Source organism: Oryctolagus cuniculus, chromosome 11, assembly GCF_051225735.1.
Source record: "Oryctolagus cuniculus isolate XC-2025 breed Fujian yellow rabbit chromosome 11, ASM5122573v1, whole genome shotgun sequence".
Classification (NCBI taxonomy): Eukaryota; Metazoa; Chordata; class Mammalia; order Lagomorpha; family Leporidae; genus Oryctolagus; species Oryctolagus cuniculus.
The window spans coordinates 28,657,233-28,674,596 of record NC_142877.1 but is presented as its reverse complement, the minus strand read 5'-3'; the positions used below and the strand labels follow the sequence as shown (position 1 = coordinate 28,674,596).

Below are 17,364 nucleotides of genomic sequence, written 5' to 3'. Positions count from 1 at the left end.
TTTAAATTTTTTATTCTATATCTAGCCAGGAAATCCAGAGAAAGCAGAGTGTCCAAGGGTTTGGCACAGGAGCCACAGTGGCTTGTGGGGAGTAAAGGGGGTTCAGGTGGTTTGGTCCAGCCCCCAGGGAAGAAGGGAGCAGAGGAGGTCATGAAATGTTCCTCCAGCCTCTCTCTCGTCATGGTCAGCAGGAGATGCTTTCTCTACTGGACAGAGCAGATCTCTTTTCTTCTCCCAACTCCAGTCCTATCTATAGTGAGACAAAGTACTAGGTCTCCTGTTTGGGTCTCAGAATTGTCTTTAAAAAAAAAAAAAAGATTTATTTTTATTTATTTGGAAGAGTTACACAGAGAGAGAGGTCTTCCATCCACAGGTTCACTCCCCAAATGGCTGCAATGGCCAGAGCTGCACCTATCCAAAGCCAGGAGCCAGGAGCTTCTTCCAGGTCTCCGACGTGGGTGCAGGGGCCCAAACACTTGGGCCATCCTCCACTGTACTCCTGGGCCACAGCAGAGAGTTGGACTGGAAGAGGAGCAACCAAGACAGAACTGGCACCCCAACTGGGACTAGAACCTGGGGTGCCGGTGCCGCAGGTGAAGGATTAGCCTAGTGAGCTGCGGCGCCGGCCGGAGCTGAAGAATTTGATCAGACCATATAAGTCCTTTGTTCCTTCTGAAAATAAATAGGATTAGCCTAGTGAGTTGCGGCACCGGCCAGTTGGTTGAATTTAGATGAGGAAACATTTCTTTTTTATTTTTATTTATTTATTTATTTTGACAGGCAGAGTGGACAGTGAGAGAGAGAGACAGAGAGAAAGGTCTTCCTTTGCCGTTGGTTCACCCTCCAATGGCCGCCTCTCCTGGTGTGCTGCGGCCAGCACACCATGCTGATCTGAAGGCAGGAGCCGGGTACTTCTCCTGGTCTCCCATGGGGTGCAGGGCTCACGGACTTGGGCCATCCTCCACTGCCTTCCCGGGCCACAGCAGAGAGCTGGCCTGGAAGAGGGGCAACCAGGACAGAATCTGGAGCCCTGACCAGGACTAGAACCTGGTGTGCCGGTGCCACAAGGTGGAGGATTAGCCTAGTGAGCCGCGGCGCTGGCCAAGGAAACATTTCTTAAAGAGGCCTCTCAGATCTGGCTTATTCCTGGGTAGATGGTGATGGCATTTATTTACAGCAAGTACTGGAGGAGACAGATTGAGTGGTTCATGATCGGAGGAGAGTGCAGACAGCTGAAGTCAAACCCTAAAAATATTCAGGGGCCTGGGAGAAGGGGGAGGAAGACTGGGGATACTGAAATGCAGTAGCTTTTGCAATGGAAGGATGTTAGGTGCTTCTGAGAGACCAAGACAGGAAGCCTGAAGACTGTCATTTTGCAAGAGCTGTGTGATTGGGATGACTGAGGTAGGGATTACATTGGACTGAGGAGTGAGCACAAGTTGGGGTAGAGGACAAGTGCAGTGAAGAGTGGGGAACAAGGGGACAGGTGGACAGGTGGCAGTGAGAATACTGGCAGCCTCCTCGCCTCCTTCCTCCCAAACGTGCTCAGGAATTGCGAAGTGCTCTGCTGAGTATCACCACCTCTGTCATTCCTTTAAACGGTGCCACTCCATCACTGCGTCATGGACAGTGAAGTTACAAAACTGATTCTTCAAAAAGTAGAACAAACTGAAAACACAACTCTAGCTTGCGTTTAGTTGTGTCCCTAAGTGACTGGTCCCCAGTGGTCAGTAGGAAGAGTCAGAGATACCTGGTGTCCCTTGCTCACCCGATGAGCGTTGTTAGGTAGGCAGGCTGTATTTTGCTCAGAGTACAGAGTGTAACTCAGGGAAGCCTGAGAACTCACTCAGGTCAAGGGAATCTCTTTTCTAACCACATATTTTTTACTTTCCATTGTAGCCCTAATAGGCAGCCATTTGTTCTCTTTGGTAATCATTCCACACGGGAAAACCTGAATGCTGGCAACTTTAACTTCCCTTCTGAAGGGCACCTGGTACGCAGTACTGGTCCTGGTGGGAGCTTTGCCAAACACATGGTAAGTGGTTGGACTGCCTCATGTTTGATAGATTCATTATCCAAGGTTTGGGGCTGGGGTGGGGAGCCTTTTCTAGTTAATGTTGATTTAACTCTGAACTTGACATTCTTTTGGAGTGAAAAAAGTGATTGGAAATTATATATAAGTGCCAGGTATGACTTGAAAACATTTAATTTTGAAAAATTTGAAAGAAAAATGTTAAGAACATTTTCTCAAACTACTCTTTTAAGTTCTTAGAGTAGTGTCAGTAAAATAAAAATGTCTAATCAGGCTGCTGTGTGGTACAGCAGGTTAAGCTTCCATTTGCAATGTCAGCATCCCATATCAGTCCCGGTCACTCTGCTTCCAATCCAGCTTCCTGCTAATGCTCTGGGAAGTCAGCAAATGATGGCTTAAGTATTTGTGCCTCTGCTATGCATGCGGAAGACCAGGATGAGGTTTCTAGCTCCTGGCTTTGGTCTGGCCTAGACCTGGCTGTTGCAGCCATTTGGGGAGTAAATCGGTGATGGAAGCTCACTCTCTTCTGTTGCTCTACCTTTCAAGTAAATAGACTCAAATGAATTTGAAATAGCCATTCCAAGCCTAAGTTTTTTCTTTTTTAATTTCTTAACTGTTAACAATTAAGGCTATAAATCTTGATGATTTTTACATTTGATAATATATTGTGTACTGTATTATTTTAAAGGAGATGTTAGACTTGTGTATAGGACTCTAATGATTGACAGAGACCCAACCACTTGAGCCCATCGTTGCTGCTTCCCAGGCTGCACATGAGTAGGAAGCTGGAATGGAGAATGCAGCCAGGACTCAAACCCAGGCACTCCAGTATGGGATGTGGGTGTCCCAAGGAGCTGCTTAACTGCTGTGCCAAACGGCCACCTTAAAACACATGATCTAAGTAAGGTTCAGAGAAGGCTTCCAGTTTCAGCTGTGACATATAAAGAGCTTAGAAATCTTCCTGGGCCGGCGCCATGGCTCAATTGGTTAATCCTCCGACTGCGGTGCCGGCATCCCATATGGGCGCTGGGTCCTAGTCCCGGTTGCCCCTCTTCCGGTCCAGCTCTCTGCTGTGGCCCGGGAAGGCAGTGGAGGATGGCCCAACTTCTTGGGCTCTGCACCCGCATGGGAAACCAGGAGGAAAAACCTGGCTCCTGGCTTCGGATCGGCACAGCGCCAGCCGTAGGGGCCATTTGTGGGGTGAACCAATGGAAGGAAGACCTTTCTCTGTCTTTCTCTCACTGTCCAACTCTATCTGTCAAATAAATATTTAAAAAAAGAAAAAAGAAATCATCCCTATATTTACAAGAAAAAAAATCAGCTTTTTGACTCTTTTTTTTCAAAGATTTATTTTATGTATTTGAAAGACAGTATTACAGAGAGAGGTAGAGACAGAGAGAAAGGTCTTCCATCCGCTGATTCACTTCCCAGATGGCCACAACGGCTGGAGCTGTGGTGATCCGAAGCCAGGAGCCAGGAGCTTCTTCTGGGTCTCCCACGTGGGTGCAGGGGCCCAAGGACTTGGACTGTCTTCTACTGCTTTCCCAGGCCATAGCAGAGAGCTGTATCGGAAGTAGAGCAGCCACGACTAGAACTGGCACCCATATGGCATGCTGGCACTTCAGGCCAGGTTGTTAATCTGCTGCGCCACAGTGCCAGCCCCAGCTTTTTGACTCTTAACCAGTTACTTACTGTAACTGTTTAAGAAAATTCAAACTTCTTTGCTGAGCCAAGTGTGGACTTGGTATAGGTACCACCATATTGACTAATACCTGAGGTTTTGTGTTAATCTTTTCACCACGATAAACCTCAAATTCATGTATTCAAGTGTTCACAGCTGCTAGAGAATTTTGTGCCTTAAATCTAGGTTTTAAGCCATACAGCTATCACTCATTTCATAACACAAAATAGCTACAATAGAATTACTCCACAAAGAAGTCCAGTCTGAATGAAAGAAATTCATTTTTGCTTCAGGAGCAAGAGAGAAGCACGAGATAGCCCTGTATTAAGTTAACCAGAAAGAAAAATGTCATTAAGGCTTTTGTGTTACTTACTTTGCTGTATTTCCCTAACTGGAGACTACTTCTTTGTATCTTTGAGGTTAAAGTGTTAAAGTACCATTTGCTGGGGGAAAAGAAAAGGAAAAAGACATGGAGTAACCTTAAATGTTTGATGCTAAGTCAAAGAAGGCAATATTAGGGTTGCATACAGTGATTCCAAGTGGATGACATTCTGGAAAAATACAACACTGGAGCCATAGCAGGATTTGGAGAGAGAGGGAAGGAAAGTAGGTGAAGTGCAGGAAGACTTTTAGGCCGTGGAACTATTTATTCTGTATGATTCAGTCACGATGACACATGACGTTATATATTTGTCAGAGCCTTCTTAAGGAGTAAACCTTAATATAATCTGTGGACTTCAGTTAACAATAATGTGTCAGTATTCATCCTTATAGCAAGTCTATGACACTGGCACAAGATGTAAGTAATAGGGTGTTGCTGTGGATTCGTTTTGAGAGGAGGAGTGTGGTGGGGACAAGAGGCACGGAGTCACCTCACAGACCCCGGAAGTCAGGTGAAAGCGGGTCAGAGGCGAGCAGCCCGCAGACTCGTTTATTTCAGTTCGTACAGCAGCTTATATAGCCAAGGCAGCCATTCTGGTTAAGGGGTGGTTTATTGCCCTAACCAGTCACAACCTGTTGCCAGGCAGTATCCGAAGCTATCCGATCACAGCCTGTTGCCAGGCAGGCTCTATTGCCATGTGGTTTCCAAAGCCATTCCTGAGTAACTAACGCTGGCTTGCCAGCGACCTTCTTGGCATGGCCTTCTCATTCCACCCCAATAGCACAATAGGGGAAAAACAATGTAGCTGGATCTTCACACCACTTCTGTCATAATGGGGGAACATTGTTGTCCTATCTTTCCTTCACAAACATGGAAACACACAGAACCAAAGGCACTTCCCAGAGATATGGTCCTGAGGTTAGGGCCCCTATGTTAGGGCCTTTCTTCTTCAGCTCTATTCAAGGTAACATGCAGACTCTCCATTTCTGTGCTATTTATGAGTAATTTACAGATTAATGTCATGTAAAACAGGCAACTCCAAATAATCTGAGCAAGTCTTCATTATCTATGCAAATTCTTTTTGTACCATGTTTTAAAGTAAATGTCAATAAATTTAATGTTAATATGTACTTACCCAAATTTATAGCATGACCCAAGGAAGCTGAGTTTCTAAAAATAATTTTTTAGAGGCTGATGCTGTGGTATAGCAGGTTAAGCTGCTGCCTGCAGTGCCAGCATCCCACATGGGTGCCAATTCAAGTCCCAGCTAATCCACTTCTGATCCAGCTCCCTGCTAATGTGCCTGGGAAAGCAGAAGATGGCTGAAGTGCTTGGGCCAATGCACTTGTGTGGGAGACCTGGAAGAAGCTCCTGGTTCTGGCTTCAACCTGACCCAGTCCTGACCATTGCAGCCATATGGGGAGTGAACCAGGAGATGGAAGATATCTCCCTTTCTCTGCCTCTGCCCGTCCGTCTCTGTAACTCTGTCTTTATTCTTTCAAATAAATAAATCTTTAAGAAAAAAAAAGAATTTTTAAAAATTTTATTTGAAAGGCAGGGTGACAGAGAAAGATCTTATATCTGCTGGTTTACTTCTCAAAAGGCTACAACAGCTGAGGCTGGGCCAGTACAAATCCAGGAGCCCAAAACTGCCTGATCCAACCCCACCATTGTAGGCATTTGAGAAGTTAATCAGCATATGGAAGATTCTCTCTCTCTCTCTCTCCCTCCCCCTTCTCTCCATATCTCTGCCTTTCAAATAATAAAATAAATCTTTAAAAAGAAGAAAAGAAAGAAAAAAACTATAGGAACTTACTCTTCTGCAAGGGATATGGACCAAGATGAAATACAAATGAAAGTGAGGCCCTGGGTTTCTGACTTTGTAGCTGCCCCACTTCTCTGCCTGTTTTCTGGACCAGGGTCTTATGTGTGAAAGCTCTGGATTGAACATTTTGTTTTCAGTCTTGTTTTGGTAGAGTTGCTGAGGAATGGACACAGGGCCTCTTACATGACTAAATAGTAATGGCAGTCAAAACCCAAACACACTGCTGCTTTGTTCCTTCTGAGCTGGGAATTCATTAGTATCCTGGACTGAGTACCCACAGCAACCTCACAGTAGCCAAGGTCTGAAACCAATACACACACCCACATAAGATACCATGAAAAAGCAAGATCATTAAAGGTGATTTTTACCCTATGTCTTTAAAAATAATAAATCAGTTTTGGTCAAATAAAACTTACTCCCATTAGCCAGATACCTTTTGTTTCTCTAGAAGCAATGTATGCATTAGCACCTGCTCATTTTTGTTTTTCTTTCTTTTCTGACATCCAGGTAGCACAGTGCGTTTCACCAAAGGGACCTCTTGCTTGTTCAAGAACATACTTTTTTGGAGCTACTCATGTTCCTTACTTAGGTAAGTCCCTATAAATTGTCAGCTCATCAGCTTACCTCATGAATGGTTTCGCCCACGAACTAATAGTTGCCCCCAGCTTATGGGTCTCCACCTCCCTCCCTGATGGCAACTAGACAGTTGAGGATACTGGAAGAAGCCAAGTTCCACCATTGTTTGTGCTTGCACTATGTTTAACTTAAAAGAAAAAAAAATAGCTCTTGACAACGCCTTCTAAGTAAACTTAGCAGCACTAGCTGCCCTGTGAAGTGTCGCTGTAGCCTGCACCCTCCGTCATGGTCTCAGTATGTGTGCTCTTTCACAGGTGGTGACGACAAGCCGCCTGAGAAAACTGAACAAATGTAAGACTTTATGTTTGTTTTGTTTTTTCTTTCTCAAAGCTGAGTTACTCAGCTGCGACTGTGCTGTCTCCTCTCTTTTGAGAGCAGCAGTGAGTAGGGACTTTAGTGTACAAGGTGAACATTGCCGTATGGTTTCCCAGGAGACCCCCAGCCCCACTCTGTCAACTTGGAATCCAGGCCAGAAGACCCCACCAGCTTTGCCACCTGCCCCTCTCCAAAGCTCAGACTTTGTCCCAACACATGTATGCATTTGTGTGACGTGACTCCTTGTCATAGTACATTTTATTGGGGGCCTTTCTAAAAATAAAACATCCTGAAATCCACTGGGAGAATGAATCTGTATGAAACTCCCATTGGTCTGCAGACTTTGCCATAAGCTTGTTTGTGGAACAGAGCTAGGATCTAAACCCTAGCTGTAGCACCTTAGAAAGGTCCTACCTAATGTTGACCTCTCCCTTCACATTAATACTGAAACTGCTGAATTCCAGGAAGCACGTCCTTTCAGAAACAGGGACCTGGCGGAGTTCCAGGGTTGGTTACCTGATTAAAGACCTCAGCATGAAATGGTGGACTCTGGACTGTACTTCACAAAGGCCAGCAGTGATAGGCCACAGAGGACCATCGAAGGATTTCTTGAAAGTATTCTCCGTGCCCATTCCCAGAACCGCAGAATCAGAATTTCTAGGGTAGGCTCAGGAAGCTGTATTGTATAATCACACTATAGAAAATAAGGAAATATGGAGATCAACCATAATTCCTCCTCTCTCCTTCTACCTGTTAGTATCTTAATGTGTATTTTTCTGGGACTTTCAAAAAATTATGCGTTTAGATTTTATGTAGCTGTAATCATAATGTATATATAGTTTTTTGGCAGGCTGCCTTCACTTTGGCAGCAAGTGAACCATTTTTGCATATGTTAGTGGATGTGGCCTTGCTCTCTGCCTTCTGTGCTTCCATGCCAGCCATGCTGAGTGACTCACCAGGATCCTCATTCTAGAAGCATAGACTTTTTACCTAAAGTAAATTAATTGGTTCCCTGGGCTAATATCAGGCAATTTACTGAACTCAGAGCTGGTAGAAGTTGTACCTTGTAGAGTCCTAGTGAAAGTTATAGCAGCACATCCAGGCCATTCTGTGGGTTAATAGCACCTATGTGTTGGGCTGTTGTCTGAGGACAAGTAGAGAAGAGGCTGACCAGTGTAGGTACTGAGTGGTGTTTGAGTCATGCTGAGGACGGGGTATCTTTACATGTCTTTGGGGTTGGCCTTATAAAACTTCACCTATAATGTCAAGATGTAGAGTATTCTGGTCTCACCCTGAAATAACCAGCTCAATGACAAGTATCCTTCCAGGTCCTATCCTACAGGGTATACCCTCTGCCCTGGTCTGGCCAGCAATCCTCAGGATATGTTGATCCTTGGAACTGTCATGTTGTTATATGAACTCTAACCCTGTCTCCTCTTCAACCCAACTCAGATCTCTTACCTACAGTGTTGAGGTGAGGTGCAGGAGCCAAGGAGGAATTGAAGGAGATGACCATGGATATGGCATAGTGGGAACACACTAGGCTGAGAGCAGACCTGCATTTGGGGCTGCCATGAATTCTCTGTGATCTTAGACAACTTATCTGCTTCCACAGGCCCTACTTAACTCCATCCCTAGGACAGGAGGATTAGGCTAGAGCATGTCTGTTTCTTGCTATTTCTGTCGCCTTCCCTCACAGGCTTAAAAATAAACCTATATAGGTGAGGCCTTGCCTTTCAGGGGCTTGTGGATGAGGCCATTCTCTCTGTAAGTGTTCTAACTAAGAAGAACCTGGGCCTCCTGGCTGCAGTGTTCACAGCCAACAGCAATTTTACTCCACCACCCCTATCTCCCGCACCCCTGAGCACATTTGGCAAAGTCTGGAGCCATTTTTGGTTGTCACAGTGAGGGGTGCTGCTGATGTGTAGTGAGTGGTGCTGCTAAACATCCTACAATGCCCAGGAGAGACCCCACAATAAAAGATACCCAGCCTAGAGTGCTAAGGTTGAGAAACTCTTCCCTAAAGGGAACCAGATTTGGATTTTCTGGAGACCTTCATGGCAGAGAAAAACTTTTTCTTGTAAGACTTTGGAGAGTGAGAAATCAGAGAGAAAGAGGATAAGGTGCAAGATCCCCTTGAAACATTCTGTGTTCTCTCTGCTTGGAGAGGTGAAGTGGAAGCCAGCCTCTGCTTAGTTGGGCGATCTCTTGCCCCTGAGGTCTCCCACCCTGAAGTCCCAGCAGCAGGCAGACTTCACCAGGTCTGACGAGGAGACATTATAAAGCTGTGTGGTTCATGCCTGGGTATGTATGTCCATACGGAAGGAATTCCTGGTCTGTGTGTAGCTGCTCCTGCGCATGAAGTTCTCAGGGAACCAAGCCATTGCTGTACTGTTTGGTTACCAGTTGGACAGTTTGGTCTTCTGAGCAGAGTTCAGAGGAACTGACTTTTCTTAAGATGATTTAATGAAAACAAAGGATCAATCAAACCAAGACTTCTAAAAGGTTTAGAAATCAGAGTTCCACTTTTGTACTATCTCATTCTGTTTAAAAATAGGTTCTTAGACTGTCCTTTGTGTGCATGCAGCTTTTGATAAAACCCCCTAGTGCTGTAGTTAACCGTTATTTCTTGTTTTAAAGTAGGCTCTTGTCCCAGGTATACACTGCTGTTATTGCGGCTGTTCTGGCTGGCATTGCATGTTACGCTAAAACTTCCAGTCTAACAAAGGTAATTTAAATACCATGTTTCTCTTTCTGTAGTCATTATTTTAATACAAAGTAGCCTGTCCATCTGTTCATTCTTTGAGCACCTTGTAACACTTTTGGGTGGGCTTGAGCCTCTTTGGCACTAAGCAAAAAGATGACTGTAGAGCATCTGCTGCCTGTTACCTGCTGCTGTTGTCTCTTGAGTGACAACTCATCAGCACTTCTTTGGAGATAAAAATCATTCTGTGACACAATGGTTTGTTTAATAGTTTAAACAAGATTTTTATAGAAATGATTCTGTGATTTTTTTTTTACTAAAGTAAGTTTGTTTTGAGCTACATAGTTTGATTTCCTATAATTCAGTGTTTAAAAAGAAAGCAACTACAGACTGGAAAATCTGACTTGCCTTTCCTAGACGAGCACGTGTGTTCTCGCTCTCTGACCACTGTCTTCCTTGCTGTTTTGCGGTTAACCTGCCCTGCTGAGTTGGATTCCTATATCTGACCCAGTAAGGAGATGAGAAGAGTCGGCTTGATGCCTCCCAATGCCAATAGGACCTTTCCTGAAGGAAGCCATTTGACATTGGAAAGGTTGTGTATGATGTAGATATCAGAGAGACCGTAGCAGTAGTCACCAGCTCCTAGCCGTCTCCCCTCCTCACTGAACTTGAATCCTTGGTACTGACGTGGGATTTCTCAGCCCTTTAGCTGATTTATGGCAGAAGGCTTATGCAGTGCAGTGGGATGTCCTTCAACATCAGTTCTCACACTTTTGTTTTTTAGCTCATCTTTTGTAACTCTGGCTGTCTGATTGTTCTTGGCATCTGGCAGAAACTCTGAGGGCAGTGGTGCCTCCCCAGAGCCAGGGGAGAGGGAAGGAAGAATCGCTTTTCCAGACCTCACATTGCACTGGCATCATCTCAGCTGGTTCCATCTCACTGGCAGAGCAGGTGCCAATGTCCACCTGTCCGAAGGCAGGTGTTACTGTAAACCCAGCCTGAAGAAAGGAGGCACCTGCTGTTTAACATGCTACTTTCACTTTAATCTGTGGATAGTATAAAGTAGTCATATAGAGGGGAAGGGCACTGGATTAATGTTAGAAGGGTCCTTTTTGTCAGTGATGTGTGCACTTTTGTGCTGTGAAAGCTAATCTTTGCTTTGTTATTGATTTTACAGGCCAAGGAGGTAGCAGAGCAGACCCTGGGATCTGGGTTAGATTCCTTTGAGTTGATTCAGTTTAAGGCAGCTTTACGGTAAGCAATGGCAAATACTTTAGAGGGAATTTTGAATATTTAAAAAAAAATACTTGCTTTTGGTTTGAAATGCAGACAAAAGGAGGGAGACAAAGAGAGATATTGCATATTCTGGTTCACTCCCCAGATGCCTGCAACCGCTGAGGCTGAGCAAGGCCAAAGCTGGGAGCCCAGAACTCACTCTGGGTCTCCCACATGGGTGGCAGGTACCCAGCTATTTGCGGCATCACTTGCTGCCTCCTAGGGTGTACATTAGCAGGAAACTGGAATTGGAAGCAGAGCTAAGACTTAAACTTAGCCACCCTAATAAGCCACCATCTTTCTAAACATAAAAGAATTCCTCTAGTGGCTGTTTGGTGCAGCAGCTAAAGATGCTGTTGGGATACCTGCGTTCCTTATTAGGGTGGCTAAGTTTAAGTCTTAGCTCTGCTTTTTTGTTCCTTGTAATTTATATTCTATCTCCCATTTGATCATTTATGATCATGCATTTTTTAGGGAAAAAAAAAGGTTTATTTTAGTTATTTGAAAGGCAGACTTACAGAGGTAGGGATAGACACACAGAGAGAGAGAGACCTTCCATCTGCTGTTTCACTTCCCAGATGGCCTCAATGGCTGAATATGATCAGGCTTTTATTCAAGAAACTAAGGAGCTAAAGGTGGAGGAATTGTGTGAGAAAGAGTCACATACATGTTCTGAGGCCAGAATAAGGTAGCACCAGGGACCTGGCAGGCCTGGGTTCCCAGGTTAGGAAGGTGAAGCTAGGAACTTGAGAGGTAAAATTGGTTAAGGCCGGGGGCCCTGGGTGCGTGAAGGTAGTCACTGCTTAGAAGAGATTTGCTGTGGGCTTCATTTGCCTCTCAAATGGTAGAAATTCTGGGTCTGGCTGTGTCTTAGGCCCACAAGGCCTGGAAATCTGGCTGCTTGCAGTCTTCCCGTCACAGCTGCCTGCATGTCCTAGTGAATCTATGTGGTCTGTGTCCATGGCTTTCTTCATGGAGGTGGTCCACTTAGCCCACTGTCCCACAGGGGGACCATTTTGTACAGCATTATGCAAAGGGTACAGAAGACACTGATACTGGGGAGCTTAAGAATGCTACAGCACTGTGGGGCCAGCACTATGGCTTGATAGGTTAAGCCTCTACCTGCAGCGCTGGCATCCCAAATGGGTACCAGTTTAAGTCCTCGATGCCCCTCTTCCAATCCAGTTCCCTGCTAATATCCCTGGGAAAGCAGTAGAGCATGGTCCAAGTTGGGCCCCTGTACGCACATGGAAGACCCGGAAGAAGCTTTTGGCTCCTGGCTTTGGATCAGCCCAGCTCTAGCTGTTGCAGCCATTTGGGGAGTGAACCAATGGATGGAAGACCTCTCTCTTCCTCTCTGTACCTCTGCCTCTCAAATAAATAAATAAATCTTTATTTTTTTATTATTTTTTTATTTTTTTTTATTTTTTGACAGGCAGAGTGGACAGTGAAAGAGAGAGACAGAGAAAGGTCTTCCTTTGCCGTTGGTTCACCCTCCAATGGCCGCCGCGGCCGGCGCGCTGCAGCCGGCGCACCGCGCTGATCCGATGGCAGGAGCCAGGAGCCAGGTGCTTTTCCTGGTCTCCCATGGGGTGCAGGGCCCAAGCACCTGGGCCATCCTCCACTGCACTCCCGGGCCACAGCAGAGAGCTGGCCTGGAAGAGGGGCAACCGGGACAGAATCCGGCGCCCCGACCGGGACTAGAACCCGGTGTGCCGGCACCGCTAGGCGGAGGATTAGCCTATTGAGCCGCGGCGCCGGCCCAAATAAATAAATAAATCTTAACAAACAAACAAACAAATGATACAGCACTGGCCCTGTGGTGCTTCACATGTCTCACATTTTTTTAACATCTACAGCCCTGGGTGGTAAGAAAGAGCCTTGAAAGATAAGTCAGTCAATTGAACAAATAGTAATTCTATTGCTGTAGCTCCAGGAGTGCAGGAAAGAGCCAGAACTCTGTGGTGCAAGGCTTTGGGCTTCTTTCAGGTCTTCTTTCCCCTGGGTCTTCTGGATGTTGTTTCTCTAGCATGAAAGGGAAGAGAAGGGAAACCTGTTCCCTTAGGCTTGTGCTGTGCTGCACTGGGTATTCCCGCAGACCTGAGTTTGAGAATGCTCCTTCACTTTCCAACTTTGTGACCTTGGAAGACAGGGAACTCTGCTCGTTTCCTCAGCCACACACCTTGTCGAGGACCTGGGCGTGTCACTCTTAGCTGGCGTTGCAGTGGGGCCTGTTTTGTTACCATTGACATGGCTTGCATAGTCATCCCACTGCTCCTTTCCTCAGGCCCTTGCCTAGTTCATCCAGCCTTCCTAGAGCAGGCTGCCCCTCAATCCCAAGGCCTCCTAGGCCTGAGTGTACCACCCTGGCTGGAGGAGGGCACAAGGAAAAGACCAGGCAGGGCAAGGAGGGCCTCTAGGGCCAGTCTTCCCCCTGGAGCTCCATGCCCTTCTGCCACAAGGGTCACTTCACTGAGTACCCTAAAACTCCATCAGATTAACAGACCTCCTAAGGGGAGCCATGAACACACATGCAGAGTCAGTATGTGGCTAACCCAGGATTTGTTAAGATAAGAAATTAAACTTAGACAATTCAGAAACATTTGTAAAAAGAGTAATCCAGAAGGGCTTTCTGATTGGCTGCCCTGGAGGCCCGACCCTGCCCATGGCTCCACAGCAGCTGACTATAACAGAGACATGACATGGCCCCTGCTCAGGCTCAAAGCAGGCCTGGCAGGATAGCTGACCCAAGGTCAGTGAGGAGCAGGAGGAGCAGGAGAACATATCCAACTGGTTGTGCAGGAGGACCCAGACCTGTAGAGGGTCACTCCCAATCTGCAGTGGGCATTTTCTCTTGACTCTGGTGCAAGACTCAAGGCAGCCCTGAGACCTAGCAAAGAGGCAGCACCATGACTACACTGTCCCCATACCTTCCAACAACATGGCCCTGGGAAAGCTACCTACAGTGCCTAAGGTAGATCTGTGCAAAGCAAGGGTGACACACACCTTACTGGAAGGTCTTGAGAGTCTGAAACAGGAAACAGCAACCTGATCTTTGTTTTGTTTTTGGCCTACAGCCCCAAGACAGCTTTTCAGATACATGCTGTGAATAATCAGGGAAGGTAAGTACACGATTGTGATCCTCCCTGGGGCAGGTTTTAGGAGCTAATGAGAAGAGAAGCTACCTTGTAGCTGCTGATACAGACGGTCTTTCCGCAGGTCCACACCTGGCAGTGACATCACTCCAGGATTGGGCTCAGGGCTGAGTCTGCTCACCCGAGCCCCTGGGCCTTGAAAGAGTCCCACTGAAAGGCTGAGGGGGGTTGTGTGTGGATGTCATTCACCCTGGTGGCCCAACACTAATTCTACAGGCAGGCAACCCTGTGTTTTCTAAATCTCTGAGAGAAATCTGAGTCTTGATTTGTCATCACCAAGTTGAAAAATAGAGAACATTGTGAATTTCAGTACAATTAAAAATTCTTTAATGCATGTCTCTCCTGTCTCCTCCCTCTTCTAGAATTGTACCTCTGGACAGTGAAGATAGCTTGTCCTTGGTAAAGACGGTAAGTAGAACTGTTACAGGTCAACTAGCTGGGAATGTCCTGTAGAAAGACATCTGTAAGGGATGAGGTGGAAGTGTGGGTGGGAGCCCTGGTCTCTGGAAACTGCTCTGTTCTGAGTACACCCTGGCCACAGCAGTGGTGATGCTGTGCTTTCTGAGGGTGCCCTGGCTGCTGTGCCAGGCCTGCCCACATCCACACTACTGCGCCCAGGCTTCCCCAGGGATCAGTCTTACCTGAGGGTTGGCAGAAGGGCCTCTGAGACGGCTCTGACCTCATGTGGAAATGTGAACTGAAGACAAGCCACCTGCACCAACAGCCCAGCGAGTTTTCTTTGCATTCCAAGGCTGTGTTGATACCTGAAAAATTGATTGATTAATTAAACAAACAGCAATCAGCAGAGACTGTGTTTCCAGTGAAGTGAAGTTGTCAGAACAGAGCTTTCCAACCGATGTGCTAGGGCCAGACTGGTGGGCCAGGGGCTGGTTTTGGGCTGCCTGACGTTTTGGTCCCTGCAGTGGGACAGCATGGCTTGGGGGAACCAGTGTCTAGGCCAGTTGCTCTCCACCAAAGCCGAGTTCCCTCTTTGCCCCAGTGCATGGTGATGTGAAAAGGGTTGGCAAGGAATGGGTGAGAGGCTGGTAGATGTCCAGCCGAGATTCTGGCCACAAGTTATACCTCGAATCTATTCTGTGACCACTGCCTGAGCCTTAATTACAGCTAGCTTTGGTCTTATCCCTAAAGTGCACTGGGTGCATCATCTTCACTGTTACATAGGAAAAGCAACTCAGAGTTCCTATCGGTAGTGTTATCTCATCTGCAGAGAGTTGTACAGTGGGTATAATTTTTTGAGGTGAGTAATTCATGTTTTTATAATGTATCTCATTCTATCTGCATTTTGCCTTAACATTCTTTTAGAATGAAATTAGGCTTTTTATGACATCATTAAGACATTGGGAAATGCTTTCTGATATTTCAGTGGTAATACTCTGTCTCCTTGCTAAACTTTAGTTCCCTGGTTTCTCTCCTTGGGCTTTTATTAAGTGCTTTGGAAGGTAGTCTGCCCCATAGTAGGTAATTAGGAGTCCAGTAGAGTCACACTCAAGTTAAGTATTCATTCAACAGCAGCCAGTAAAGTAGGAAAGAAGAGGCAGGAAGTTGATGGTTTCTGTCCAGATCCTGTCTTGCCACCCCAGCAGAGATGAAGTTCTGCCTCCTCCCTAAAGCCTTCCCTATTGATTTTCCCTACAAATACCATAGTACATGTAGTTTGTTCTACACAAATTAGGTCATACTAACATGGCGTATGATTACTTTTGTATGAGAAAGCTTTTATCTGCTCAGTTATATTTCTACATTACCAATTTCCTAAAACCAGATTCTATTTTGTGTATTTTCTCTTTTCAAGCCACATGGTATAAAATATATAGCAAGTGTCCAACAAATACTACATGTATTCTTTTTCTAAAAAAAAATGTTTATTTATTTATTTATTTGAAAGTCAGAGTTACACAGAGAGAGAAGGAGAGGCAGAGAGAGAGAGAGAGAGGTCTTCCATCTGCTGTTTCACTCCCCAAATGGCCACAATGACTGGAGCTGTGCCAATCCGAAGCCAGGAGCCAGGAGCTTCTTCCGGGTCTCCCATGCATGTGCAGGGGCCCAAGGACTTGGTGATCCTGAAGTCATCTCCTAGTTCAGAGATCTATTTCAAGTTAACTCCAGTTTTCCTTAGAAACCCTTCAGTATTCTTTTGCTGTATATCCAAAAGCAGTGTTGTGAACTCTTTCTTAGGGATCTCTCCCAGAAGGCTTTGGGCTGCCTTTGGTCTGACCCTGATTTCTCATTTGATCCAGGCTTGTATGGCTGTCTATGACATTCCTGACTTGCTGGGAGGAAGAGGGTGCTTAGGATCTGTGGTCTTCTCAGAATCATTTTTGACATCTCAGATTATGGTTAAAGAAAATGGTAAGTATATGTGGTTTTTGAAAAGCAAGCCTTGAACCTTTTTCTTTTTTGGCAAAGTGAACCATAAGGGCAAATAACCATTAATAAACTCATAAAAATATTAGAGTACTTATGACTGAAGGTTATATTTCCTTACTTATAAAGAGCTCTTCCAAATGAATAAGAAAAAGATATACTACCTGATGGTAAAATGGGCAAAATATATGATCAGGCAGTTCACAGCAGTGTATGATGAAAAAATGCAGGGGCAATTTCATGTATGAAGATACACAGCCCCAGTAGTAGTCAAGCAGTTTGAAACAATTAATACTACTTTTGACCAATTATCTTGAAGAATGATAATATCCAGTGCTAGTAGAATGAGCCTGATGGATAATGTTCTGATTTTTAACTTGTATACCTTTGACTCTTCATTTAAATGTGTTTCTTTTTGCTCTGAAAAATGGTAAAGTTAATCACACAGGAAGCCTCTGCATCTCCTTGTTAGTCTCCCTGTCCGCAGATGAGGAAGTTTTTATTTTCTGAGGGCATCAGACCATGTGTACTAGGAAAAGGAGCTCTTGCTTCTAAGAACAGGAAGGCCTTGCAGTCTGGGGCCTGCAGGGTAGGCTAAGGTGTTGGGGAGTAACTGGCATGTCTGTGATCTTCCTACAGATGGCACTGTTACCACAGAAACCAGCTGCATAGTCCTGACTGCCGCCATACCCAGATTCCGCTCTTGGCTGGTTAGTGTCATCCCCTGCCTGGTAGGAGGAGACCTACACGGGAGAAAACTGAGGAGAGCCTCTCTGTTGGCTCCCTGGCGGGATGTCGGATTCTGAATTAGCTAGTGTTCAGAAATGGAATTTTTTATGTCAGTCTTTTTCTCTTTATGTGAATGAATCTAGTTATTTAACACCTTCATAATCTTGGAAAAGATTCAGAAGAAAGGAACAAAGCTATCTGGGTGCATGTTAAGTTGTGAAAGGAAGAAATGAACACCACATTTG

The 17,364-nt window shown here is 45.6% G+C and overlaps 1 protein-coding gene across 3 annotated transcripts in view; it reads left to right on the top strand.

Annotated features, from left to right (window-relative positions):
• DNAAF9 (dynein axonemal assembly factor 9) overlaps nt 1-17,364 on the top strand; it is a 126,406-nt gene that overhangs the window by 48,525 nt on the left and 60,517 nt on the right. For 2 of the 3 annotated variants that reach the window (XR_016216653.1, XM_070052018.2), the window contains exons 10-18: nt 1,900-2,035; nt 6,428-6,509; nt 6,811-6,847; nt 9,512-9,599; nt 10,753-10,829; nt 13,928-13,972; nt 14,368-14,413; nt 16,264-16,375; nt 17,030-17,100. Coding sequence is in view for 2 of the 3 variants with exons in the window: in XM_070052018.2 (XP_069908119.2) it covers nt 1,900-2,035; nt 6,428-6,509; nt 6,811-6,847; nt 9,512-9,599; nt 10,753-10,829; nt 13,928-13,972; nt 14,368-14,413; nt 16,264-16,375; nt 17,030-17,100 (694 nt within the window). In the remaining variant the exon portion in view is untranslated. The remainder of the gene's footprint in view (nt 1-1,899; nt 2,036-6,427; nt 6,510-6,810; nt 6,848-9,511; nt 9,600-10,752; nt 10,830-13,927; nt 13,973-14,367; nt 14,414-16,263; nt 16,376-17,029; nt 17,101-17,364) is intronic. The other variant, XM_089308180.1, reaches the window with a different exon arrangement.